Source organism: Dermacentor silvarum, chromosome 5 (assembly GCF_013339745.2).
Source record: "Dermacentor silvarum isolate Dsil-2018 chromosome 5, BIME_Dsil_1.4, whole genome shotgun sequence".
Classification (NCBI taxonomy): Eukaryota; Metazoa; Arthropoda; class Arachnida; order Ixodida; family Ixodidae; genus Dermacentor; species Dermacentor silvarum.
In genome coordinates, this window is record NC_051158.1 from 18,649,745 (window position 1) to 18,677,687 (window position 27,943).

A 27,943-nucleotide genomic window follows, 5' to 3' on the forward strand; every position below is an offset into this window, starting at 1 on the left:
ATAGCTTAAACAGTAAAAAGGAATACGTCTAGACAGACAGACAAAGAACTTTATTCGCAAGGTCCTGAGAAGCCCTGCCCTAGGGCAGAGCTGCGGGCCGCTCCCACGTGGGGACGGGTAAGCCGAGCCTAACCGCCGCATCGTGGGCTCTCTGGACAGCCCAAGTCTGTCGTGAAAGTTCTGAGCTCTGGATGGCAGAGCTCCATTCTTCTTTCGTGATGCGATTGGGTCCCTGTAACGAGGGGCATCGCCAGAGCATGTGTTCTAGATTGCTAACAGCCGCACAGTCGGGGCAAGTATAGAGCTAAAAGCCTCTGGAGTGATCGAATGAAAAAGGGCCAGGTTGGGATAGGACTTAGTCTTAAGCATGCGTAAAGTCGATGACAGAGGTCTAGCCAGTTTGCTATGAGGGGGAGGATAAGTCCTCCTACCCAGGTGATAGTGCTTAGTGGTTTCGTTGAAAATAGCGAGAGTGTCCCGAAACTCGAGAACCCCGGCCTCTGAGCTCGCCCTTGCTCCCGCGCGGTGGGCTAGTGCACACGCTTGGGAGTGGGCGATGTCATTGAGATTGGGCAAGGAGTCAAGCTGGGGGCCGAGGTGCGCCGGAAACCACGTGATGGTGTGCGTAGAGATTATCTTGTGCTTGAGAATCTTGTGAGTCTCCTCGGCAATGGACCCTGAAGCGAAAGCCCTGACCGCCGATCTCGAATCATTGAAAATGTGTTTTGCTGTTGTATAGGAGTGTCATCGCAATTGCGACCTGCTCCGCTCTGGATGGAGTTGAGCACTTCAGGCATTCACTATATGTCCGTTCTGATCAGCGATGGCAGTGGTGAAGTTAGACGACTGTCCATATTGGGCTGCGTCGACAAAACATGCCGAGTGGGGATCGTCTTTGATACTCTTGAGGAGGGCGAGGGCTCTTGCCCTGCGTCTGCCTACGTAGTGTTGAGGATGAACATTACGGGGAAATGTTTCCTTTGATCTTCTGAGATTTGGTATTTCCGTTCTTCCATGAGTATAGGCTTGATCCCAAGAACCGCCAGGATCTTCTTTCCAGCCGGGGTGCAGGATAGACGGGTCAGTTGGACCGACTCCTGGGCCTCGATTATCTCGTCTAATGTGTTCTGCACTCCTAGTTGCATAAGGAGGTCCGTGCTCGCCCGTAATGGAGTGCCTGGTTGTCACTAATTTCGGTAGACTAAAGACAGACAGGGACAAGTAGTACGTTTACGACAAACATTTATCATTGTAAAAACAAACGGCAAGGACAACAGCACAAAACAAACAATTTACAGCACGAGTTAATTCTAGATATTCTCCAAAGTCCTCAGCTATCTTGAATTGATGTCCAAAATATTTACATTGCGTCCATCGACGTGGCCACGTCACCTCGTCGTCGCGGCTTTCGACGACACGTCGTTGGGCCCGCCGATGCGTCCTAGACTCGACGTCGCTGTGTCCGACGTTCGGTCCACTGATGAGCTGGTCAGGGGGTCAGGACGGTGGGGTGACCGAGGAGCCAGGATCGCCCGGTCAACTCCGCTAGCCTGCGGATTGTAGCCCCAGGGAATCCGGGAAGCGGCACCGTCAGCCTGTAGCTGCGGCTTCCGGTGGGACGTCCACTCAGCTCGCGGGTCGTGGCCGCGGCAGCTGAAGAACAGCTTCCACTGGGTTGCCGCCGTCTCCGCGATCCACCCGTCCTGTTCGGCCTCCAGCTCCTTCTGCCCCTCGTTGTCCCAGAGCGTAGCTGGGCCCTTCTGCTGCGTGTCCCTTCTCCGCCTTGGCCACGTAGCCGCACGTGCATTTTTCCACTTCGCCTTCTTTTAAACCTTCCGTTATTTTTTCTTTTTTTTTTTTTTTTTTTTTTTGATCGGACACTTTCGTATTTTCTCACTTATTTCTTCATCTCTTCAATAGCCTCCTCGTGATATATTGCCCTCTTCAAATCTTCTTTTTCTTCTCCCTGCTTCTTTCTTGGCTCATGACACTAGTACTCTTGATATTCTTTCTAATGAGCGCGTTCAGTTTTTTCTTCTCCGAGTTATACCAATTGTGCATGGCTGCCACATAAACTATGTGACTCATGAGGAAGGAATATGTCTAGAACAATTAAAACATAACAAGGACAATATTCCGAGCAAGCCTTTGTCATCCCTTAGCAAACTTACGCTAAAGAAAAGAAAGTTTAAGTCATGACCTGGCGAATTTAATTGTCCACTACAATGTTACCAACACTGGCCTACATCACCAACGTCCGCTGGCAGCGTTAGAGTGTACTGTAGCAGCGCGTTTAAAAAATACCGCGACGGAACGCGAAACCCTTGCGATGAAAAATGAGAAGGTATATTGGTATACATCTGTTTCGTAAACGCCAACGCTGGCGTCAGCCTTCTCAGAGCACCGATTTCAGCTCACCGACGCTCTCGATGACCCGTATGGCTGACAGTGAAATGCAGCTGTCCAGTGCAAAATGATAAACTACTTTTTTAACAAGCACTCCTTATTACAATGAGAATAAACATAGGAAAACAAGTAGCCGTATGACGCCGACTTCAGCCATGCTGAGGTAGTTCGCTGTTGACAGCGCAAAGGTGGAGCAAACATGGAGAGTGTACGCGGAAGTGCCGCACTGGGTGTGCATAGAGTTATGGAAACGCAACCCGCTTCCTCCATTTGTATTTATCTGCGCTTGTATGTGTGACGCGCACCCATATATATTTCCTAGTGAAGCTCGCCCTGTGGCATAGATGTTTATTTGAAATCAAACGTTGGTAACGTCCATACCACGCTGCAGTATAGCGTACTTTGGGCACTTCACAGCGTCTTCAGGTGTTAAATCCCAGGCCAAGGTGCGTCTTGTGTGATGAAGCCCGCTTTTGTGCCCATTGGTGTGTGTACTGCGGGGGGGGCCGTATTTTTTAAAATAAAATTTTGAGAATGACTGCTTTACGGCGTCATAAAGAGAAAACCTTACAAATATGAATGTAACCCGCATCTGCTTGTGAGAGCACATTCAACGTAAAAGCCAATCTTAAGTTTGGTTCATTAGCGAAAGCAGTCGGCCAATAGCAAAGAGTACTCGCGAAATCTGTATTTACCATGCCGCGTTTCCCAAGTCAATGCAGCTGATTCCATGCTCCTGTCGAACCTGAAGTCCTGGACTCGATTCACTGCCCGGACGCCGTACTTAGAGGCGAAATTAAAAAAAAAAAAGCTTGTGTACTTTCAAGCCGGTGCTTAAAAAAATAGGAACGGCTGGTCAGAATTAACCCTATCAAGTTAGCCATATGCACCGGATCGACCTGATTAAAGTACCCTCCGACTTCGCCGCAAACGAACGCTAAAAAAAAAAAAAGTTGTCGCAGTTTCCCCTGAAAGGCGAAGCATCAATTGCGATAGCAAATTTGTAGAGAGCTATACGGAGTAATGATATTAGCTTTATCAGCTGTATAAACTTGGACATGCAGCAGCACCGGCAACACGCAGAACTGTTGTCGACGCCGTCGGCGTATTGCCCGCGTTCGCTCAAAATGCGTGCGGCGTTGGTGACTGTTGCCGGAGCCTCTGATATAAATAGGCACTTGGTGCCGCAGCTAAACGTCGCCTCCCCCCCCCCCCCCCCCCCCCCCCCCCCACGGCCTCTCGCGCGTCGGAAGAAGGCGCTTTTGCTCTACATATATGGTGATTGTAAAGGAGGAAAGAGACGCCTACTTCTGCAGCCCTTAAGGGAGCACGGCGCTGAACGCGCGTTTGTTCTCCGCCGTGCGTTCACTCCCCGTGAAAGCGCGCGCCCCTCGCGCCTTTTCACTCGCACATACAGCGTTCGGCGCGCGGCGACGATTTCATCTCCATTGACGACATTTCGACGCTGCGCCGTGCTCCCTTATGGGCTGCAGAATTAAGCGTCTCTTCCTTATGTTTAATAAACACCTCCTCCTCCTCTCCATTGACGTCATACGGAACCTCACGGCGACGGCGACGGCAGAAATCTGCTTTTGAGTGTCCATATAATTGCTATCGCAATAAAACACACACACACACACACACACACACACACGGAGGATCATTCTCGTACTCCAACTTCCAAGAACTATACTTTTACAAACCTGAGTGAACGAATGTTTAAAAATCACTACAGCGTTGAGATCTTAAGATAACAGATATCAGCTGTGTTTCGATGGCCAAGTTTTTCGCAGTGTTCTGAATGCTTCTCTTTCTGGTTATTGAAATCATTTGTCAGAAAATTAAGAGTTTTGAAATAAGTCTTATGGATAAAGATAATTTAACTATGAAAAAGCAGTGTTGGAGCACCCTTGGAAACGTACGACTCACTAGTTTCACGTTGCTATCGATTACGTGGCAGTCTCTCTTTCTTTTTTCTTGTAAAAATCAGAACGGACGAAAAGCAAGGACCGATGGCGAACAACGGTTGGGATTTCACCATGACTCGCAAGGTTTTGCACAACAGACAGCAACTCACACGCTACTGTCTTCAAGTGCACTCCAAACACTTCCTCATTCAAAACAAAACCTACATTTTTTTTAAAGAATTGATTCGTGAATATTTTCTGAGTATTTAATTAACCGGGTTTTAAAGAAGAATGCCCCGACTTTCTCCAAACAGGGGTGAATGCAGCCAGATTGCCTCGTTCAACTCCATAAGGCCAAATTCCCAAAGCTTTCGACCGGCTGCCTTCTTTAATCACTCTCAGAAAAGATTGCGTCCTTTGGGGCTTATCTTGTCTACAAACAATAATCGTTATCTATCTTTTGAGCGGTTCCTTTCTTTAACGCTGCCCCTTCCGGCACTTCCGGGTCACGTGCACCATGCGCGTTATCAGGTGAGCTATCACTCTCGACAGGAAAGTATAGCGAGCGCAGAGTTTTCAAGAAAGGAAACGCCAGAAACACAGATGGTGATTATTGTTTGGGGACAAGATATACGCCCCAAAGGGTGTACGCTTTTTTATTATTATTATTTAGAGTGATGACATGTCCATCCGGATTGGCTGAAATTTGATGTTACAAACAATCCTAGCATAAACGGCTTTTGTGAATAGCCGCTGCAGGTCTACACAGCAGCGGCGATATTAAAGTCTTGGCTCAAGTTATCAATCCCCATGTTCTTAGAAAAGCACCGACACGAAGCCCGTCCTCGATCCTATGAATGAATATTAGGAGCATCCCGAAATGGGCTGGTGTCTGATGCCACCGAACTCGCTACTTTATACCTTTCTTCTACGCTTATCGTCAACACCCCTGGTTTGAGCTAACAAATGACCAAATCTGATAGAAACTCATTGCCCTAAAAACGAATTGCTTTAATTAGAGGCTGTTCCCCGTCTTTACGCCACCAATACTTCAGACCTCTTTTACTATTCTCCATCACCGGGTTCATTACCATTTCCTTTATGTCGCCCTCAAAGCCCGGTGCCTCAGGCTGGGTAACTACTTTTTCATTAACCTCTATCGATGGATACTGCCACAGGCTAACAAAATATACCCAACGGTTTCTGCGCTATTTCCACATGCTAGGCAATGCATAAGTGTCATCGGCAAGTTTTCTCTTATGACATTGATTCATTCATTCTCAAACATCGTCATGTGACTTCGGACAGTGATGTACCGCTGCCCTTTGAATTATCATAGCAATTTTCTCTTTTCATTTCATTATTTGCAGTTTTGTGCACTTCCATCGCTTCTCCATCACGCCTATCCAGTGTGCTGTTCCTGTATTTGTAACTTCACGTTTAACCACTTTTTCCTTGTCCACGCACTCCAAGTCCACGCACTTAACCTAATATTTCCTGGTAAGTCTCCTTATTCATTGTTAGTCGATATTGTTCCTTTATAAGTCATCGCTGTTTACTTCGTGGTCCTCGATATGTCGCCGTCGCAGCCGAGAAACGAAAGCATGAGGTCCGCGGGTTCGTTTTCCCGCCGCGGCGATCGCATTTCGATGAGGCGAAATGCACCCAGGTAATCAACATTAACCTCGGCATGCCTCATAATCATATCGTGGTTTTGTTTGTCACAAAAAAACAAGATTTTAAGTTATTTTTCTCTTTCTATCCCGTTTCCCCTGTAGTGTATAGCCACACATAACTATACCTCTGGTTAACTTTCCTGATTTTTTTAAGCATCCTTTCTTTCTTTCTCTATTTCTCCCTCCTATATAAGCATAATATATGGTCGTTGAAGCGCATTTACTACTTCCGGCCCACTTCATTCATTCATTCATTCATTCATTCGGTCGGTCGGTCGGTCGGTCGGTCGGTCGGTCGGTCGGTCGGTCGGTCGGTCGGTCGGTCGGTCGGTCGGTCGGTCGGTCGGTCGGTCGGTCGGTCGGTCGGTCGGTCGGTCGGTCGGTCAGTCGGTCGGTCGGTCAGTCAGTCAGTCAGTGAATGAATGAATAATAATTAATCAATCAATACTGCGATCCTCGTGAGCCCACGCAGAAGGGGCATACGAAGAATTGCAGGAAGCCAAACTGTGCTGCATAGCTCTAACGAAAAACACCAAAAAGCCCAATAACACAACGAGATCATGCGCAAATCACCTTGTGCGTTTCATCTTGTTGTGTGGTCGTGGTTTCTTTCTCCGGTATAAAAGCACAACGAAAATACTAAATCAAGTACAAAAAGCTTAGCCGGACTTGCCAAAAATGTGAACACTGCATGGTTGTTGTCTCCTGCACAAAGTATGCGCCGATGTGCATAGAAGTGCTGCGCATCAATCACATTCCTCATAATAAGGTATTCAAGGATATGCGCGACATTGAAACAATGGACCGGTAAGAAGATCGAAAGCAAAAGTGTCAGACACGAGGTATTAGATGGGCGACATGACACCATGGCTGAATGGCAACGGGAATCGAGTTGCAAGTTGACTTATCTATGAAAATGCCGATGAAAATGTTCGAAATACCACACTAATTATGGAACTCAAAGTTTAGATAACATATTACCAGGTTTTGTTAATTAAGCTAAGAAACATTATCTATGAAAACCAGCCGCTCAATAGAAACAACAATTCATAGACTTCGGATTGGCACAACTATATACTAAATGCTTCTTTTACAAGATAGGAAAAACCGACAGTGCTGTGTGAGGAGGCTAAAGAATACATAGAACATCTGCTCTTACACTGCAAAAATTAGGATACTCAATAATTCTCTAGACTGCACAAGTTTCTAGATATTAATTTTCAGTGTCCGACGAAATGCATTAGTGCTCCAGTTACTTTTGTGTTTCAGTGCCTAAAACAGCGTTTTCCTAAAAGAAGTAACTGGAACACCAATGCATTTCGTCGGCAACGTTCAAAATTAATGTCTCGACACTGGTGCAGTCCTGAGAATTTATTCCAAGTGGACATGCCTTGCGAACTCCCCGACCATAATTCACAGATTTAAATATGTACCGTTAAGTAAATTAATTAAACACGAATTAGCATAATTACGTTAATTATTTAATGAACCCTTGTGATTTCTCGTAGAACGAATGGCCACCTCATCGAGTAATTTAGATCAATGGTTAGAATTGTGCTATCTGCCACAGGCAATTTTTTTAATTCGGACCTTCTAATTAAAAAAGAAGAATCCCGGTATAACGGACTTGCAGAAACACAGCAACAATGCTAAGAACTGGCGAGAGGGTTGGCTTGGCTTTGCAATTCAGCAAGCGCGGTTGCACGACAGCTGTTTCAGAAATGCTTGGTTATGTCCCAAAATATTTTGTCTAACGATGTGCGAAGCTGCCACGATAGCAATCCAGTGTGCCTGAGCAATGAATCGTTATTCCTTTCTGAAAGGAAAGACAAATCAAATTTAATTTTAGTATAAACTATATTTGCTTCTTCGTGAGCGTCATCTGCGTGCGTCATCTGCATGCGTAGATATTTGGGCCCTATTTCTAAGAAAGCCGTTCGTTGAAGTTCAACGCCGGTGTGTGTCCTCTACTTCGGTCCGAGTATTTTTATGGCGTTTCGATTTTTGAGCATGTGTTTCACGATGCGGCAGGCTGTGTTCGTTTGGCGTACTCGTCGTCCCCTCGCTACATTTTTTTCTTTATTTAGGAGTGGTTACATATATAAACACTTTCAAAGCAAATAAGCACGTAATACAAAAATAGAAGCAATGCAATTTAAGGTACAAATAAACGAATATAAGTAACCAAATACAAGTAGACAATACCATCTTTTACTTTTTTAACTGTAGAAAATGAGGACGGACTGCCTTTGGACCTCATTATGCAAATGGGCCTCCGCTGTTTGTGGCGAGCTTGAATGACAAGATTTTTTTTTTTTTTTTTTTTGGTGAGCTTGACCGAAGGCCTGCACGACTACTTTTCCGGGAGGGTGTTTCCGAATTCCTCGACGTAATTAAAGATCAAGAATGCCCCCCGGATTGGCTGATGCGGATTGAGTCCCTCGCAATTTTAAAAAAAAATTTAAACATGACATGACACTGTCAGCCAAAATGTGGATGACCGCACAACATGTAGGCATGCAAGTTTGAAAGTATGTGTAAATGCATAATTATGTATTGCTTTCTTTGACAAAAAAAAATGATGAAATTGGTGTTTCCTATAAGTGAAAGTTCCAGCGATAAAGAAAAAAAAAGAGACGAGCAGACAAATAAACAGTGTCGTAACAAATGAACGTGCGAGAAAATGTGTGGACAGATGTGTTTTTTTTTTTTTTTTTTTTTTTTTAATTCAAGCTGTTGATGTGCACGTGACATATCAGGAAAACTAAAAGCCAACGTTCGGTTTGAATGGGAGCGCGCAGCAGGAGTGAACAATGTCCGCTCCGGTTTTCTCGGTCTTTCGAGATAGCTACTAGAAATGGTGGAATCAGTAGTGAGACACAGATGTGTCGAATATTTTCAGGAAATTTGTTCTTCTACACTGCCGAAAGTCTTAATTCTTTATCGCTAACCACTTCAATGTGTACGATTCATAAGCACAGGAGAATGTTCGTAACTCGTTGCTGGATTTGTTCGCGCAATTATTTCCTCGTAGAGACATATTGCATCTGGATATTTAATCGTAACGCTCGTTACGCGTTTCCTATAAAGTTCAAATAACGCAACGCAAATAAAGATTACGCGAATGGGAAAAGTAAAATAAAGCTAGAAAAGTGAAGACGCCATTTGAGATAAAAAGGACGACAAAACAAGGAGGGGGTTAAAAAAGTTGCTTCGCTTACTAGACTATAGCTATAACGCCGTTCGTGTAATAACATAGTACGAGGTGCTATTTTTCAACGCAAAGACGAGACAACGAACAGACAAGCGTAAAAAAAGCGCTGACCAACACCTTCTCTCATTGAGGCTTACATAAATTGTGCAGAACCCAACAATAAACATGAGCTGGTAGTCAGAGTTCCGCCTTGTCTGTTTGGTTGTGTCTTTGCGCCGAAAAATATCACTACGTGGAACTAGCTAGCTCGACATTGCATTCTTGCAATCATCGTACGAATGCGACGAGCTTGCGTATGGCATGTTGATGCGAGTGCGCCGTTCTCCGACAACGCGCGACTTAGCGCAACACATCGAAAAGCGGCTCCCTAAGCTTCCGGATAGTTCGAGAACTTTCGAGCACATTATATCGAACCGCGGCTCCAGCGAAACCTGAGAGAGCTACAACCGACGAGCTCCCCTTGTTTACGCCGTGTACACCCCCGTTTTGTTTCGGCCGCAACGTTTTTGCATTGAAAGTACCTGCGTTAAAAAGCGAAATGCCACTGCCACTCCATTCATTCGTACTACGCATCGAGAGCAGTGCGTTTTGTAAAAAGTAGAAAGCAGCCGACGTGAAAACAGTTTTGTTTGTTGTCAGCAATGGTTTTTCCTAGCGCCGCTCGATGGCAGCACACGTCCCGCATCTTTCTTCATCGCTCTATCTCTTGCTTGCTCTTGCTCTCCTTGCGTCACCGGTGACGTCATCAAGACGAGCGCGGTGCCTGCCGGGATGCGCGAGCCATCCACAAAGCCAAGCCGGGAGCGACGGAGACTACGTCGCACACCGCCTTCGGAGTACGACAGCGACGTTATGGAGCTCTCCTCGGTCGGCGAGCGCGTTTTCGCCGCCGAGTGCATACAGAAGAAGCGAATTCGCAAGGTACGCACTGTTACCGAGGCGACGGCAGGCACATTGCATCGCGACTCGGCCTTAGTGCGTTACTGCGGGCAAAGTGACGGGGGGCCGCCGCGTCCGTGTGACTGATCTCGCATCTTGCTCGTTTTCTTGCAGGGCCGTGTCGAGTATTTGGTGAAATGGCGCGGCTGGAGTCACAAGTAAGTGTGAACGCGCCATTACCATGCGTTCCCGTGCGCGTTGCTACTGTGTGTTGTCGGCGCGATGTTAGTTTTCGTTGCACTGCGTGTTGCAGCCGAAGTTACTCGGCGCGCGGCGCCACCATGTTTTTCTCGCGTCGTTGTGACGGCTGCAGTCCCCCCCCTCCCCTCAACTTTCCCTCCCTTCCTGCTTATGTTCGGGGCCGCATCGGGCGTTGCCTGTAAAGCTGGCACGTTTAATTTGGTGGTTTTCGACCGCCAGGCGCCTTTATTTCGCCGTTGGTCTGACATCTTGGCCGTTCTCGCCGCAGGTACAACACCTGGGAGCCGGAGGAAAACATTTTGGACGGTCGGTTGCTGGAAGCCTTCGAGAGCAGGTAAGAGAGCGAGGATATTTCATTGGCGAATGTGGCGAGGGCATCTCGGGGTTGTTCGGTGCGCTTCTGCAGCGCGGGGTCGACTCTCGCCTCCTCCCCCTCTGAGCCCGCAGGACCGGTTCTCTTCCTCGCGCCTGCCTTCTTTCTCTCGTGGTTCTTTCCACGCACTTTTTTTTTTTTCCTCCCCCCCCCCCCCCCCCTTCCTTTACTTGTTCGCTTTTCCAGGATACGTCTGCTGCGCGCGCGCGCGCGCGCGCCTTTACCGTCTCTCTCAATATGGCGGCTGCCCGTGCCACTCGCTACCTGAAATACGCTGCCGCACGCTGTACTTACCGCGATTTCTTTTTCGTAATCTCCTGCCCGTTTGTATGCCCGAACGAGGTATTACTTTATGTGCCTCTGTAGCATTAGCAACAAACACAACGTGCCTGTTGTGGTAATTTCTTGACCCCAAACAGGCCGTGTTATGTCTCAAGAGCTCGCAGCGCCACCCGGGGTGTTTAGGGAAGTGACATCCCTGAATACTGCGAAGGAGATAATGAGGGATGCACGTGACACGTCCCACCAGTTGACGAACCCCGGCCATCTTCTTGTGTTGACTTACTTGTTCGCCCTCTAGTCGTGTGCAGCATCGGGCAGAATCGATACGTCGACCCAACTTTTCCCGGAGCCGTCTTTGCCCGTCACCCGAGAATTGTTTTGCGGAGTAACGTCTTGTGCTCTAGTGTTGTTGAACATTACCACGTGGTAACGTCTCAGCATCGATTCGGGTTTTTCTTGTGTCGCGGGTGACATCGTCGGCAACATGCGGCTTCGATCTCGACGTTTAGTATAGTGAGTCACTGCTATCCGCAAGTGTGTCGGCGCGATTTGTAATTACACACCGTCACTCACCAGCACTTTTTTATTTTTTAACTTGCAGCCAGAGAGATTCTGGATCGGGCAAACGAGGCCAAAGGTCCAAGAAGGAACGAAGTCATGTGAGTACCTTGAGTTCCTAGTTTGACGTCTCCCTTGCTTGTTTGTGTTTAGTGTTTGCATTGCCATAATGAACTTTGTTTCACAACCATATGGCGTGAGTTGAACTTGGCAAAGTGTCTAACTGGGCTAGGTGGTTATGAAAATTTATGTGTTTGTACAAAATATCAAAACACTCCATGAGTACTTTTTTTTTCCCACAACCCTTTGAAAACACAATCCCCAGCTACCTTCCAACAATCTGTTTTGCTTGTCAGATAGAGCCACCAACACATGCAACTTCTCTAGCCATTTGTGCTGTTTCATTAATTATACGTGTCTGAATCGTTCATATACTTCCAAATGACTGCGGTCCACTGCATGTGCAGCAGGCAATTGTGATTGCACAGGGTTTCTTGAAATGGCTTATTCATGCAATGTTTTGATATCATAGTGTACGTATGTATAAATTTAGCATACCCACCAATAATTTGGTAGGTATGCAAAGACGTTGAGATGGTGATTTAAGATGAATTCTTTACATGGTGGGGGGTTCCCTTCAATAATCTTTAAGCATTTCTTGTCTCTCCTGAGCAAAATTATAGTAACAGCTGGGAAGGACTTCACGAGTTTGTCACATGCTGTACGCTAGTGCTGCACACACTGATTTTAAGGGTCAGGACCCCCTGGATCCATGTGTGGTACTTGTCATGAGGATGACAGCACTGTGCCTCATGCCGATGACAACCTCCTATGTGTACAGCTCTTTACAGCTGAACATATTGGATTTCTAGCTATGCCTCTGCAGTGCAACGTAACACAAACAAAAAAAAGACGGGACTTGCACGGCTATGAATCTCCAACAACCTGCCCTCCTTTCAGTTATTTTGCAGTTAACGTCGGCCTTACCATTGGGGTTAAACGAGTGTTTATGCTCAGTCCCAGCAATCGCCCCCAAATGCTGCAAGTATTTACTTTACTGGCTTGTGTTGAATCTTGGTTCACCTGACGATGTAGCCAGTTTCCTTGAAGCTTTACCTTGCCATGCTGTTGTTGACTGAGCCACTTCGTAAAAAATATCCCATCTTTCGAGGTTGCATTTTTTTAAAGGGCCCCTCACCAGGCTACATAGCAAATTTTGATTATATGTTGAAGTTGTTACGTTCCTTCTAGGGAGCATGCTACCGCAAGACATTTTCGAATTGGTTCCTTAGTAGCAGAAATAGAAATATATCAGTGCCACGGACCCATGATGGGGGGGGTCAGGAGGCGAGCGGCACCGCCAACATACTCTCTTCACTAACCCCCATCTAGCCTCGGCAAGCAAAATTCTGTCCCTGCGTTCTGCCATACCAGAGTTGGAGGATCGGATCGCATGACACATACATCATGGGCATTTTATAAAACTATTTAAAACATTCTTACCTCTGCATTGATATCACTGATATTGTGCAGAAATATCTCATTTTATGTTTCTCGTTATTCAATATAACACTTAGCACTGTCACTTGTGTTTATAAGATGTAAATAGTGTTTGGCCCTTTCAGTGCCAGTTTTTTTTTTAATATTATAAAACAATTGTTTATTTTCGGTTATTCAGAAATGTTAAACATGACATGGACAATGGCAAATGGACTCTTAGTATTGTCCCCACATTCCTATCTTTGTTTTCTATCTCCCACCTAGTTTCGTTCTCACGCACACGCTCCCACAATAGACCTCACCTGGGGTATGTCACACAGCACCGGCACGTGTGCGGCGACCGTGGTTGGCAAAAAACAGCCACCGCCGGCTTTCTGCATGGTGCAGTCGTGCAGTAGTTAGTGTAGGTGGGCGGCACATGGACGCGTTTTTATTTATTTTTAATTTTTACGTGAGCCTCCACAATTCTCTTGCCAGCCAGGTTAGCAGTAATGTGTGTTGAAGAATGACGGCATGTGGCGACGCTGGGCCTTTTTTACTTGCGAACGTGAACCACGTGGTGGTGGTCTGCGATGGATTGTGCATTGAAGAATACCGGCTTTTCCACGGATGGGGGGTGTGCCACGTTTGTTGTGGTAAAGTGTGCGGCGAGAACAGCGACGATATTGGCTGACCTTTGCATAGGGAAATGGACCACATTGTGTGTGGGTGTGCGTGCGTGCGTGCGTGCACGTAGTGTACTAGGCGATTAGCAATACATCTCGCTTACGAGACTGGGTGCGTGTTGCGTGCATTTCAGGACCCATAATTATTTAACAGGTGAGAATGAATGAGACGCGATTATTAGTGAGCGCATTTATTTCGGGGCCATACGCGCTGTGCGCAGAAAAAAAAATGAAAAAAAAAACCCTTCATTTGGAGCATAATTTATCAACTTAGAGGTATGACTACAAATGGGGGGGAGCTCCTACGATGTTTTGACCGCTGCCGAAGCTGCGTGTATACATTTAACCACGGGAAATGCCCAAAAGGCGAACCACTGAAATTATCGCGATTGAACGCACATCTCGCGGGTCGTCAGTAAAATGGAATTTTCTTTTGTTTTGGTGTACTCACCTTCATGGCACGGATTTTATGCCGAGATGATGCACATAAACATGCAAAAGTTGGGTCTTGTAAAGTTGAGAGCAGCAAAGGAGGCAGCAGACACAGCGAAATTAGCGTGCAACGGATTATGTATTTATGTTAGATTTTTCAGTGTACATTCACATGACCGAGACTTATTATTAAAATTAAATTATGGTGTTTAACATCCCTAAGCTGCACAGTGGCTTATGGAGGACAGTGTAACGAAAGGCTCTGGATTAATTTTGTCCACTACCTTACCATGCTCCTAATGAAGGGTAATAAGTTTTTCTGCATTTTTCCCTCATCTAAGTTTAGGCGCCGCTACTTAGTATGGCTCCACTGAACCACCCTGTAGTTGTAGACGAAGTTCATGTTGTACAGTATAGACCACTTATAACGTAACCGCTTTTTACGGGAGTCTTTTCAGACTCACGTTAATTTTCCCATAGCACTCCATGTATACACATATCGCTTATAGTGCAGTTGCGGGAAACGAAATACCGGTTACAGTGCGGCTGCCTGGGAGTACGGAAGTCAGTGGAGACGGCAAACGAGCGCCCCAAGGAGTGCTCGGGGAAGAAAGAGAGACGAAGTGGAGGAGAAGGGCACATGGTGCGAACGAACAGCCAGTGAGACTGAAACCAGAATCTTGAGCGCAAGTCGTGAAATATCACGGCGCGCATAGCGAGCGAGGGCCACGAAACTGCCAACGCCGGCCAACGCTCGCTTCACGATAACGGCACGGGGAAGGGCGCACGGGGAGACCGTGGAATGTGAGGGAGGAGGGCAGCAGCGAAGCGGATTTTGCCTCAGCAACTCCGCTGCTTCGGTGGCTCCTCTCACCCTCCCTCGTAGCTCCCTCACTTTTGACTGTCACCGTGCGCGCCTGCCGCCGTGCAGGCGCCGCTGCTCCAGCCAGCCCGGCGCCAGCTCCCCGAAGTTTCGTTTCCTACTGTTATAGGGAATAGGGAAGTGGGTGTTTGCCGGCCTGGGACAACGCCGCTGCTTCCCTCTGCGCCGTAGCCGCAGGGTGCAACGTCAACACGTGACTAGAAAGTAGAGGAAGCATAAAGGAGAAAGAGGGGTTCACTGCCATTTTCTACACGTGGCTACGGTAATGTGGCTGAGCCACATCGGCACATATACACATGTTCCGGCGCAACGCTGAATCGGCAACCTTGCCATTTGAGAGAGTGAAATTTCCGCCGCGGTTTCTTTTTTTGTTCACGCGCGACATTGAGGGGTTTCTCCTAAGCTTTTACTCTATGGCGGTGCCGGAGCAATGCCGGTCGGAGGTGCCGCCACGTGATTTGGTTCGAATTAATGAGATTCGACTGTAAATTGAATGCAGATGTTCAAGCCGCATTCCTCGACTGTCACATACGCGTGGCAGCTCGGTGTACATGTTTTACATATGTGCGGGCCTTGAAAATTGTTGCTTTGGTTATAGTGCGGATATTCGCGACTCCGGCGACTTACGTTATAAGCGGTCTACACTTTATATTTAAAGCTACAGTGTAAATGGGGCTCATATCGGTGCAATTCACAACAGTGCAATACAAATTTGTGCTACAAGACCAGTCATTTAGCAAAGTATCACTTTGCCACCGCGAGAATGTGGGTCATCTGTGATAAAATGTTCGTTTTCGAGGAGTAATACATTTTTGTGGATGTTTACACTTACGAAATCACCACAACGCTGACTTACGGGAACCATGTACGCTGCAACAACGCTACATTGTTGTAAAGGTGAAACGGGGACAATTATACTTCCTAAGCACAGATCGTAAATACTGTCACTTCAAAAAAAATCGCAATATGCCGGACTTACGATTGTGGCAGTTGATATACACGCAGCACTCTTACGCAGAGAGAACAGGTTGCACGAACGTTTTCTGCCAACCAGCGCCCGCTTCGGAGGCGTGGCACAGGGGAAGGGCCTCCGCAGTGGCGTCACGCTGTTCATAAACAGGGAGAGGTCTATTGCACTACCGTCTCAGCGTCAAAAACAACAAAATAATATAAACGTGCGACAGATGGCAGAAACATGCTAGAGTGGTCCTTGTACTATGGCATAAATGTTTGAATGCTGAATCGGCATGTTAGCAGTGCACAAAGCCCAGCAGCCACCCCTCTGATCGGCACATGCATGCTCTGTGCATCGCAACCATGCCCACAAAGGACACACTAACACAAACTCGGAGAGATGAGAAAATATGCTTCTAGACATAAACATCAGATGGCTTCAGCTACCTTGAAGCTCTCGGTAGCTAGAACTTCAGTTACTGTGGGCATCCGACTGGAGAGAGTGGAGAATGTACCGGTGCATCAGTGACACTGAAACCCCAAGTGGTCAAAATTAATCCGGAGCCCTCCACTACGGCGTGCCTCATAATCAGAACTGGTTTTGCCACGTAAAACACCAGAAAGATTTGCAAAAGTCCCACCCAAATTGTTTCTCTGGCTTCTCACAGTGTCCCAATGTATTCATTACAGAATTGTTACATAGATTTTATTGCTAAGTTGGAGTTGTAATCTGTGTGCTTTTAAAACACAGCTTTGTGCCATTCCCCTTCACTTTGTGTGCACAGCTGTCTGGCTGAGTAATGGGGCTGATTCCAGAGATTATGATCAGAGACTTGGTGGGCTGATCTTGATACCAGTGCATGGTATGCGTCCTTGCCGACGTGGTTCGCAATGTGGGGCTGATCCTAGTGGTCATCATCAGCCTATATGTCCACTGCAGGATGAAGGCCTCTCCCTGCGATCTCCAATTACCTGTCTTGCACTCGCCAATTCCAACTTGTGCCTGCAAATTTCCTAACTTCATCACCCCACCTAGTTTTCTGCCGTCCTCGACTGCGCTTCCCTTCTCTTGGTATCCATTCTGTAACTCTAATGGTCCACCAGTTATCAATCCGACGTATTGCATGGCCTGCCCAACTCAATTTTTTCCTCTTAATGTCAACTAGAATATCGGCTACCCCCGTTTGCTCTCTGACCCACACCGCTCTCTTCCCGTCTCTTAACATTAGGCCGAACATTTTTCGTTCCATCGCTCTTTGTGCAGTCCTTAACTTGTTCTCGAGCTTCTTTGTTAACCTCCAAGTTTCTGCCCCATATGTTAGCACCGGTAGAATGCAATGATTGTACACTTTTCTTTTCAACGACAGTGGTAAGCTCCCAGTCAGAATTTGGCAATGCCTGCAGTATGCACTCCTACTCAATTTTATTCTGTAAATTTCTTTCCCATGATCAGGGTCTCCTGTGAGTAATTGACCTAGATAAATGTATTCCTTTACAGACTCAGAGGCTGACTGGCGATCCTGAATTCTTGTTCCCTTGCCAGGCTATTGAACATTATGTTTGTCTTCTGCATAACCAGCAATACCTGCGCAGCATTATGTGATAACGGAACTACTGAAACGCAAAAGCACAGGCGGCGCAGAGTCAGCGAAAACAAAATCTTTCAACCGCCCGCATCGTTGTCAGCGGTGTAATCTCAATGAGTTCTTTTTTGGCTTAAGAATGAAATAGAACTGGTGAAGTAGCATACAATGATGTTTTTATAACTAATGGCTGGGTATTAGTGACAGAATTTAATTGAGTGCCTTCGTCATCGGCCAAGTACCTGAATGTCCTGGGGGAGTCTCTAATGGTTTCCTGCATTTGCCTCGATTTCTCGATTACTAGGGCTCTCTTCGCGTTAATATTGACGCCTTAGAGATACTCGAGCACTAATCCATCACTTTAGCTTGACTTGGTATTTGCCTTTAAGGGGGACCTGGGTCTTGGAGACAAATATCACTAAAGACGATTTTTCTTGCCCTTGCACCACTAAACACTACACATCACAAAAATCAATGTTTCATTTCTGTTATTCTTAACATAAATATTGTGGTGCATTTTCGAGGGGGGGGGGGGGCTAGCTTAAAACATATAGTTGAGGACAAAACACTGTTTTTATCCTACGAAGTACTCAGTTCTGCCCATGAAAGTGCTGAGAATGAACCATTTTACCATACCAAAGTCAGTTATCAGAGCCATGCCATATTGGTTTCATGTGAGAGACCTTCTTTACTGGCTTGCTTTCCTGCCAGAAATGCTGTCATAGATCTTAGGGGTGCGGATGTTTAGGAGATAGACGAAAGAGTTCCCAGAAAAATAAACTGACAATAATAAACAAAGTATGTGTAACACATACACTCCGCTTTAACACAGCCAAAACTAACAGCTAATTAAGCTGTCCTTCTAGCCAGTCTTGACCCCGACACTCCTAACAAGCTGAAAACTCTAGCCTCTCTGGCTGCGTCACTACTTAAGTGGAGTGTTCTCACGTTTTTGACGCCCACTCATGTGGATTCCTGATCCAAGTCGTGTCACGTCTTTTCCGGGGTTGCTACTCCCGACGATCCTGAAAATGTTGTCGCCTTGGTAGACGCCTGTGTCCCGGTCGCCGTCGATGACGTGGCAGCGAAGACCGGCGGGTTGCAGCACGTGCGCTTGAGGCGCGTGACCCGTGCCGTGATCGAGACAAAAACAGCGATGAGCTGTCATTGTCGGTGGGGCTTTGGTCAAGGAAGGTTTGCTCAGCAGCACCGTACTGGCGACAGGAGCAGCGGGTGCTCGGGGCCTAGCGACGTGTTCGGCCGCTCCTTCCGTCCGGTGCCTTGCTCAAGTGCCGACGAGATGCCCCGGGGACTGCCTTGTGTGACGTCGTTGGCCTGTCTTCGAAGGGGGGTTGCTGCTGGGGTGCCCGGGACTACAGTGGGAGGCTGCAGCAAGTCCGAGAAGCCTTGCTCAAACGTCGCCGGGGTCGATTGCCACGTCTCGGAATGCCAGCGTCACATCCTCCGGAACCGACAATGACAGCTCATCCCCGTTTTTGTCTCGGTCGCGGCTCGGGCACACGCACCTCAAGCGCACGTGCTGCAACTCCCGAGTATCAGTGACTGGGCTGGAAATAAATCCTGGCAGGATCTTGGGGAGTAGCGACCCCGGAAGGGACATGACTTGGACGAGGAATCCAGATGAGTCGGCGTCAAAAATATGAGAACATTCCACTCAAGCAGCGACGCAACCAGAGAGGCTAGAGTTGTCAGACTGTTAAAAGTGTCGGGGTTTAGACTGGCTAGAAGAACAGCTTAATTAGCTGCTAGTTTTGGCTATGTGTTAGAGCGGAGTGTATGTGTTACGCATACTTTGTTTATTATTGTCAGTGTTTATTGTTCTCTTTGAGTATTCAGGAGTACATCACATAGCTTGCTTACTGTAGAAATATTTTGCCAGTTGGCCCAAAATCTTTCAACTGAAAGAAATTTATAAAATATTTTCTTCGTGATGTACAAAAAGCTAGTTTCATATTTGCTACTAGCACAATAAATTAACCTGTAAATTTGATTCCTCTAGTAGCAATAAAGACTTTGCTCGAGGCCCAGGTTTGTCCTTAATGAGAGTATGAGCAAAAGTCTGATGGTGATTTTTAGTGTGCATGGGTAGGGTATTGGTGAGTGCTAGTGGGCAGGAGTATGTCGTGAGGGTGAATGACGTGACTATGAACCCGAGTGAGTACATAGCCTGCGAAAATAATGGTAAGTGTGTAAGAGCATCGGCCTATTCTGCCGAATTATGCACAACCCGCATGTCCCATAGCATTAACCAATAGAGAAGTGTCCGCAGCAGCATATCTCAGCATTTGCTTGGCTTTAGTAGTCATCCTCCGATTGGTTCTACCTTTTCGTTTTTATTCATTGTCTCCCTGCCAATTTTTAGAACTTGCTCCCAATAGTCGGTGAACATTAACCGTCCTTAAACTTGATGCCATGGCCTCCGAGATCGGACGGCACACAGCCTGATAGCAGAGGTCATGGGAATGCCATCAACCAGCTGAGCAGACTTGGCAACCATGGTACATCAGCATCCTTTATGTAACATTGGTGCTCTGTGGCTATTGGGCACCACGCGACATCATGGGAGAGTGAAATGTAGCATACAGAGTCGTGAGAATTTTAAATTGAAGAGTACCCTAATTTTGCATCTATTTTGAAATTTCTGCGACATTAACACGAGTTTGTGTGCATTGTCATAATTCTTTTTGCTGTTCGTTCTTCGACATAACAAAAGGTCTAGAGTGAAAATGGTAGCCTTAAAAAAAGAACTTGCAGGGCCGCTTTAAAGAAACACTACAGTGTCACGAAATTAGTTTAGACTGGTGAAGTATTCTTTATAGACCTTATGTTCACTGGTTTAGCAAAAAGAGTTGATTACTATATCTTTAAAAAATGTGAGTCAAACTGTTATTTCTTGAACTTGGCATCAAAATCTTTGCACTGGTATGTCAGTGTGACATCATGTATGCAAAAGTATTTTCTCGTGTATTAGGCTGTTTAGACTGAGGGAATGTTTCCAGGAACTTAAGCTGAAGTTGTTTTGGAGAATTTAATGCAGTCCTTTTGTTTACCATTAAGCAGTTGACTGCACTTGAGCAGGTTCAGGAACTTCAATGTGGTGGTGCCACTGGGCTTTCATTCTTGTATATTTTCTGGCAAACTAAGCTTGCTATTACAGTAAGAGGTGCAGTTCTATTCTAAATACACAATTCACTAAAACAGCGTTATCAATATTGCTCCTTAGATTTGCTTACAGCTGCGCTGCGCAAGTTAGCGTATAAGCTGAATTAACTATCTCATCCTGCAAAGGCATATGGAACATGCCGTCATTAGCCAGATCAAATAAACTGTCTAGTGCCATTCAGCAGTGAACTGCTATTGTCTGTGCTGAATCAGTTCCAAAGCACTCTGCTAATAATCAGGTTCATGGCTTACAATGAATTACTTAGCCTTTATTTTGTATTTTTTAAAGAAATTATAGCGACTCGACGGGAAAAAAGGTTTGTGTGCAGGTTGACCCAAGGTCCAGCCATCTGCACAGCAGTAGGAAACGCATAGGTTCGCATATTAACTCCTGAACACCATGACTCCTACTTGCTCCTCACTGATTTCATAGGCATGGGATAGTGAGTGACAAAAGGTGTGACTCGACATGGGTATGATGAGTGTTAGTGTGTTTGAATGGGCGTGTTTATGAAGAGGAGGGAGTGCCAGTTAATATCAACGAAAGTCTGTGACTCCAGTTTGTATGCACACAAGTATGAGCATTTGTGGTTGCCGGTAAGTGTAAATGAAAGGGAGTATGAATGCAAATGAGTTTTGAGTATGACTAGGAGCGTTGGTAAGTGCCAGTAGACATGAGTTTAGTATATAGCCCTATAAAATATTAATGAGTAACCACTTATTGCCGACCTATGAGGACACATTTGCACGTTACTGTTTTGACACTCAATATTTTAAAGATAACTTTGTATTTCAAACGAATGAGACCAACATTGAACAAATGAGGTAGAAAATGAGCTGTGCTACAAATGAGCTATACAAATCAATTGTAGTGAATGGCCTATGCTGGTGTGCAGGAAGATGGGTAGGGTGTAGAGAAGAGGGGCGGGGGCAAATGTCAACGCCCCCAGTGGCAACAAAAGGTCCCTTGCCCCCCCTGAAAGCCTATATCCTGCCGGCCACGCCAGTCAAAAACGCCTAGTACGAGCACAGATACTTTGAGTGCAGTATTTACCTTTGCCATTCGCCATCAATGTCCTCCATTCCGAAGGAGTGCCGGTGGCGATACCCCGCCTACGGCGTCATGGCGCTTGGGCTTGTCACAGCACTCCGTGGCAGCTGCGATATTTACGCTAAGCAGCTACGTGTAATTGTAAGTGCGCAACATGGTTAGAGTGCGCGCTCGCGTGCTGCAGCTTGGCCGTGCTACATAGTGCGAACCGGCTGTGTCCTGCACGAACACTAGGCAAATCTAAATTGCACACTTCGTCTAGCTCAGTACAAAGCCTGTCTAGCCAGGAGTAAGCAAACACTGGCGCTTCCCTTGTAGGTGCTGACCGCTGTTCATCATGAGGCGTGGCAGGCATAGCGTACGTGTGGTCTGGGCTTATGTTTCGTGTAGGTCGAGGCTAGTTGAGTGTTCCAGGCTAATCGAAATTAGCTAGAGCCAGCGGCTACAACACCTTGATAAGCAGCAAGGCCAAAGTTTCATACCTACATGGGCAGGCGCGGCCAAGCATCAGCAGACAATAATCGGCTTTTTCTTCTTGATTGATGTCAGCTGTTCGCCAAGCATCCCTGTAGAGGAATCTACTATATGAAATTTGGCAGTTTGAAAAGGGTCAGGAGAAGGCTACTGTTAAAGAGAGAGTAGTTGAGAAAAAGGCGGCTTCCCGCTCCACTAGCGAGCCCCATGCATGCTCGCAGGAGTACAAGATTTGACTGAGATATTCATAGCTGCATATGCTATCCGCGGAATGTTTTTTCACCTAGCTCGAGGAGTGCATCGTAAGGATCATAACAGCGCAAACAAGACACGGACAAAAGGAAGTAAAGGAAGTAAAAAACACGGCGCTGACTTTCAACTGATATTTTATTGAAGGATCGTCTAATATATATACAAAGAATTCAAAGAACCATGACTTGCGCAAGACACAGTGATACATCAAGTCCGTGGCGACAAACTAGGCATAATGAAAAGTTGCAGAAGTGATGAAACTCCTTGTCATGAAGAGCGATCGACGGTTCACTGATGCATTCCTTGCCCCTAATCGTTATATTGTATGCCTCAGCGATTTCTCTTGTCAACTGGTTAGTGTGTTTAAAGATGATAGAAGTCTTGTCAAAAAGGGGGTGACACCCGCATGAGTTACAATGTACCGGAAGATGACGTGGTTCAACCCCTTGAAGAGAGAGCTCATGCTCCCTAAGTCGTACGTTTACACAGCGTTTTGTTTGGCCCACATACTCATTACCACAAGATAGCGGTATTGCGTACACACCGTGCTTAACACATTTGATGTAGCTCTTCACATGTTTAACAGTGCATTTCCCTTTTGCCTGCTTATCTTTGAGCATATTGTCAATAATTGGACATATGCGCCCTATCTTATGTTTCGCGGAAAACCAAACATCAATACCGTACCTAGAACCGACGTTCTTTAGCCCATGCGCCATTTTGTGCACATAAGGAACTACCGCGTTTTTTCTTTTTTCATCTGACTTAGTTTTTCTGCCTTTGTTATGTTTTTGACGCCAAGAAGCATACTTTCACACACAAGAAATGAGCACATTTGGGTAACCAGAGTCTTTTAAACGAGTAACTTGATCATCAAAGGCAGCCTTGGTCATATGTATACACGACTTCTTCAGTGCAGCATTTAAGACAGTCTTCGTTATAGCTCTCTTCACAATCTTAGAATGACCAAAACTGTAATTCAAAATGGGCTTGACTGATCTGGGATCATACTTCCAGTACATATGACTTTCATCAATGGTTAATCGTAGGTCGAGAAATTGTAGTTGATGATTTTTAGGGAGTTCAAAAGTGAAGTTGAGGCCCATACCGTGCTGTCTGAATAGCGTTAGAATTTCATCTACACCCGTGGGGTGAATGTCACTATTAATAATAGAGGGGTGGTTCGGACTCCTTTAAGGTTGAGCAACTGCCATGTGTTGCCTGTAGACTATATTCAGTTCACGTTAAGGTATTTTGTTCTGGTTCAACGAAGAGAGCACCCCCTCTCCAGACTGCATCGAAAGCATGCTGCTGAACTAAACAGTCCAGAGGGGCATTATGCTGATGCCTCGGGAGGTCTTTATGCTGCTTAATTGAGCACTCGTGTAAATGCATTGGATTACATTTTCAGCCTCTCCTAATCTTGCGGCTTTTCCCGACTTTCCTCGCAGAGCACCAGCGAACCACAGCAGGATTTCCGGCATGACTCCAGCAAGGCCAAGAGCGAGGACGATACCTCCAACGATGCACCCGCAACGCCCCACGGCAACAGCTCAAGCACGGAGACAAACTCTGCGGTGTCTCCACCGCATAGTCCCCCACCTGTATTGTCACCAGGTGCAGCAGCAACTGAAGATAAAGACAGCTCCACAGTGACAGCTGCGTCGCGGCTTTCGGTGTCCACATCGCAGTCTGTGACTTCGCCACAGCAGCAGCCGGCAACTCACCAGACAACTGCTACAACACCGAAGCCGCAGCCAGCCGAGGCTAAGGAGCCAACGGGAAAGCCCAAGCCTGCTGCCACAACAGTCAGCCCACCAAAAACACTTCAGAGTGCCAAGAGCCATAAAGAACAGGAAGAAAAGGCCAAACCATTGAATGCAGCCAATGCGGATGTGACCCCCAGTCAGTCGCCGTCTGAAAAGAGCTCTGAACCGGCAACGTTGTCCCCCACATCGAAGCCAAACCAGGCTGAGGCAGGTCCTTCTTCCCCTCCAGTGTTAGAAGCTTCAAAGAAGCCAGACACCACAACCAAACGCAAGTTAGATGTGAAGCCAACGCACACGTCATCTAGTCCACACATTCAGGTCACAGCTGTGGCCCAGCAACCGCCCACCAAGATGCCTAGGTTGTCTAGACCGGTGGATGTGCCTGCAATCAGCACTGCTGGCAAACCCCCTCCCGTCTCTACAGCGGCGTCACCATTCATGAATGGCTCGTCACCGGCGAGGGCACCTCTGCGGCCACCGATAGCCTTCAAGCCCATCACTCCGCGCGTCACTCTCAACGTGACACCACCGCAGATTCATCACACACGCCCCCCTGCCTCACACCTTGCAGTGCCCCCCGTAGCCGCCCGCTTGGGTACCGGGCAGCTCGGACCGGCAACAGTTGCACGAATCGCGCGACCTCCTATTCCCCATCTGGCTCCCCCAAGCAGTTCACCATCTCATCAGGTCGCGACAAATTCGAATTCCGCCAACTCTGCCGGTCCTACCCCCAACCCCACTGCCGTACCCGTCAGCTCCCCCGCCCCTCTTCCCACACACCCTGTTCCTGCCACAGGCATTGTGGCACCTCAGCAGCCGGTGCCGTCAGCAACTCCCATTCTCAACGGCCGCGACAGCGCACCACCTCAGCCAGGCAGCGACCGCGAGAATGTCTGCAAACCAGCAGTGTCAGCCGTCTCACAAGGAAAGCCGATGCACAGTCACAATGGCCAGGCTGCGTCTCCTCCAATGCTGCTGCCACCCAAGGAAGCCAACGCTGAGCCAGCTGTAGCCGAGCCGGAGTACAGCCAACTTGCCATCATCCCAGATTTCTGGCAGAAGCAGAGCCCAGTTGTGGATCAAGTCCTCATCACGGATGTGACGGCCAACCTGGTCACGGTGACTGTGCGCGAGTGTCGGACACAGGCGGGGTTTTTCCGCGATCGGAGCAATGAGCAGGCGCCCAAGGACATAAAGTGAGATGCGTGCGATTTTGGTGCTGTTGTTGCTGCTCGATTGAGAGTGGGTGTCAAGAGGTAGGCACGACAGCTTGTACAATAAAAAGCAAATCTAAGAGGGTGATCAAAGACACAAAGTGAGTGAAGATGGCAGTGGTTTGTTGCCGCTTGGTGCGAGTCACAGTTTGTACAGTGCAAGGGTGAGAAATGCCAGACAGGTGTCGAGACAATATAGTCCTGCAGGTTTGCAAGTTTCTGTAGTTGAGGTGCATCCAATGCTTTGCCATCTTTAATGCCAGAGAGAGTATCTGCCTTCTTGGATGTGAGCGGCTTTTGTCTTGGTGCATGTGTGTACGTTCGCTGACCATTGGCGGCAAAACAGGCTGGTTACCCAGCTAGACAGCAAAACTTTTGCCCTGTCCGATTTTCAATGCTTGAAAACCCTTCAAGACTGCATTTTGCTCTAGAGGACATCTTGACACTTCTTAAATTGGCGCATGCAACATTTCCTGCTACAATTAGTCAACTGCAATGTTCATTATGTTAGTGTAGTCTGTCGGTATCTGCTTGTTTTCCCCTATGTGGTAACATGCAGTTTGTTAAAGTGCTCTTGTAGCACACGACTTATCACTCCAGTCATTAAATAGTATTTGCACACACTGTAGTTTCCAAACCATGCAGGAGTGCCTAAAAATTAACATTTGCATTTTTTTCACCTGAAGTTGTCGTTTGTTTCTTTTCATTCAAGGCACACAAATTGCTCTTGCTTCAGTCTTTCTCCTCAGTATTTCGTATGATCAATCATAACGACCCACTGTCGGACATTGGGCAGCCGAGATATCTGCTTTGCTGTAAACAGTAGAAGTCAATTTCTGTCAGACTTTGGCCAAGGCGGTAGATATTTGGCCATACTTTGAATGAAACTGAACAGAATTTGCTGCTCTCCCTATGTGTACAGGTCTGGTACTGCACTCTCGATGCGAGCTTTTTCACTACCAGTGCTGGTTGAGCACTTAAATTGCACACACACTGTAGGGGCTTCAGCCACCTGCCGCAACGTCTCAAAGTCCAAAGAGAGGGCATATGTTCTCTGTAAATTATGTAAGGATATGTCTCGGTTATTAACTACACTGCGATCAACTGCTTGGGAAAGGGTGCGGTAGAGGTAACTGTGGCATGCATGCATACTCCGTTTTTGGCCATTCCCCCTCCCCCCATTTATGGTGCTTTCCGTTTGGTTGCAGTAGTTAGTGCAGAGTTTAGTAAATACTACTGGAGGGCTGTTGATAGATTAGTGGGCTAGCCTAATATATTCTGTTGGTTCTTGTTTTGTTTTGTGTTGTCTTCTGAAGACCATGAAGAGTACCTGTTTCCTGAAGTCAAACATGGCGTATCCCTGGTTCAAGAACACCAATATATGCAATATCGGATTGCTGAGATATCTTGAGTGCCTTGAGTTGCTTGCCCGTCAAGCACTACACAGCTTGGCGACGTTCGTTGTGCCATGACAGCTTATGGTGTCCGAAAATTAAGTGATCAGTCCCTGCCTTGTCACCATCGTGGTTAGATCGAATTGGGAAAGTTGCATGCAAATGAGTTTTGATCACGCTTAAATGTTAACTTTTCAGCTGATTGGGTACATCATTACCTCTTGTTGATTGTAATGCAATGAGTCATACAAACTAAGTTGATGTCAGTGTCACAGGTAGTGCTTCATGCTTGCAGCTATGCACGTTTTGTGTCTATTTCGTCTGCTTTCAATGTGAGCACGGCCGACATGGCCTTCTGTACAGAATCACGGAGTGTTTTTTTTTTTTTTTTTTTTTTTTTTTTTTTCCGCTTTATGTTCGGTTCAAAGGACATGCCATGGTACAAAAGAATAAATATTGAATTTCTGTGAATAAAAGTGTACATAGACGTGCTTGTGGTGTACCCGTATCCATTCATCGGGGCCTCACGCTATCTGAAGGAAGAATGACAACCGTTTCAAGAAGTCACTGGTAAGTGCTGCGCTTCGGTTTGGTGCGTTTGAAGCTAGCGAAGGCATGCTGTTCTGCGCCGCCAGGCTAAAGGTACTGAAGCGAGACACGGCGGTCGTGGTAACAGCTTTAGCTCGACCGCAACTTCGCCGCGGCCCATTCGAATACACGTACAACGCTTTTCTGAGGTAACCTCTGGACCGATGTTAATGAAATATGTTGTATTTGAGAGAGGGAGTAAAATTTCAGTAACTATAGGAAGCGGAATTTCGATTTGGGGCCTCGAGTTTTTAAATTTTTTACAGAAGTTCGAAAAAGAAGCACGAAGATTACAAATTAATAGCTCTGCATCGAGAACAGATATCGCGGTTCTGTAAACGGCATCCATTAGATCATTCAAAGCAAGCAAATTGGATATGTCAATTTATATCTTGCGTGAATTTGTTACGTTGTGTACGAGGGTTCTGCAAAAGTGGCATTTCCA

At 46.7% G+C, this 27,943-nt stretch overlaps 1 protein-coding gene and 1 long non-coding RNA gene across 2 annotated transcripts; one reads left to right on the top strand and one right to left on the bottom strand.

Moving 5' to 3' along the window:
* Nucleotides 1-9,959: 9,959 nt before the first annotated feature.
* Nucleotides 9,960-27,401, top strand: LOC119452979 (polycomb group protein Pc). The gene is made up of 5 exons (XM_037714944.2): nucleotides 9,960-10,124; nucleotides 10,257-10,300; nucleotides 10,612-10,677; nucleotides 11,600-11,657; nucleotides 23,985-27,401. The coding sequence occupies exons 1-5, from the start codon at nucleotides 9,975-9,977 to the stop codon at nucleotides 25,500-25,502; spliced, it is 1,836 nt and encodes a 611-aa protein (XP_037570872.1). The 5' UTR covers nucleotides 9,960-9,974; the 3' UTR covers nucleotides 25,503-27,401.
* On the bottom strand, nucleotides 14,148-16,762 carry LOC125945550 (uncharacterized). The gene is made up of 2 exons (XR_007466979.1): nucleotides 15,763-16,762; nucleotides 14,148-15,711 (listed from the first exon to the last, which is right to left on the bottom strand). It is a non-coding gene; the product is annotated as an uncharacterized LOC125945550 (long non-coding RNA).
* Nucleotides 27,402-27,943: the final 542 nt, after the last annotated feature.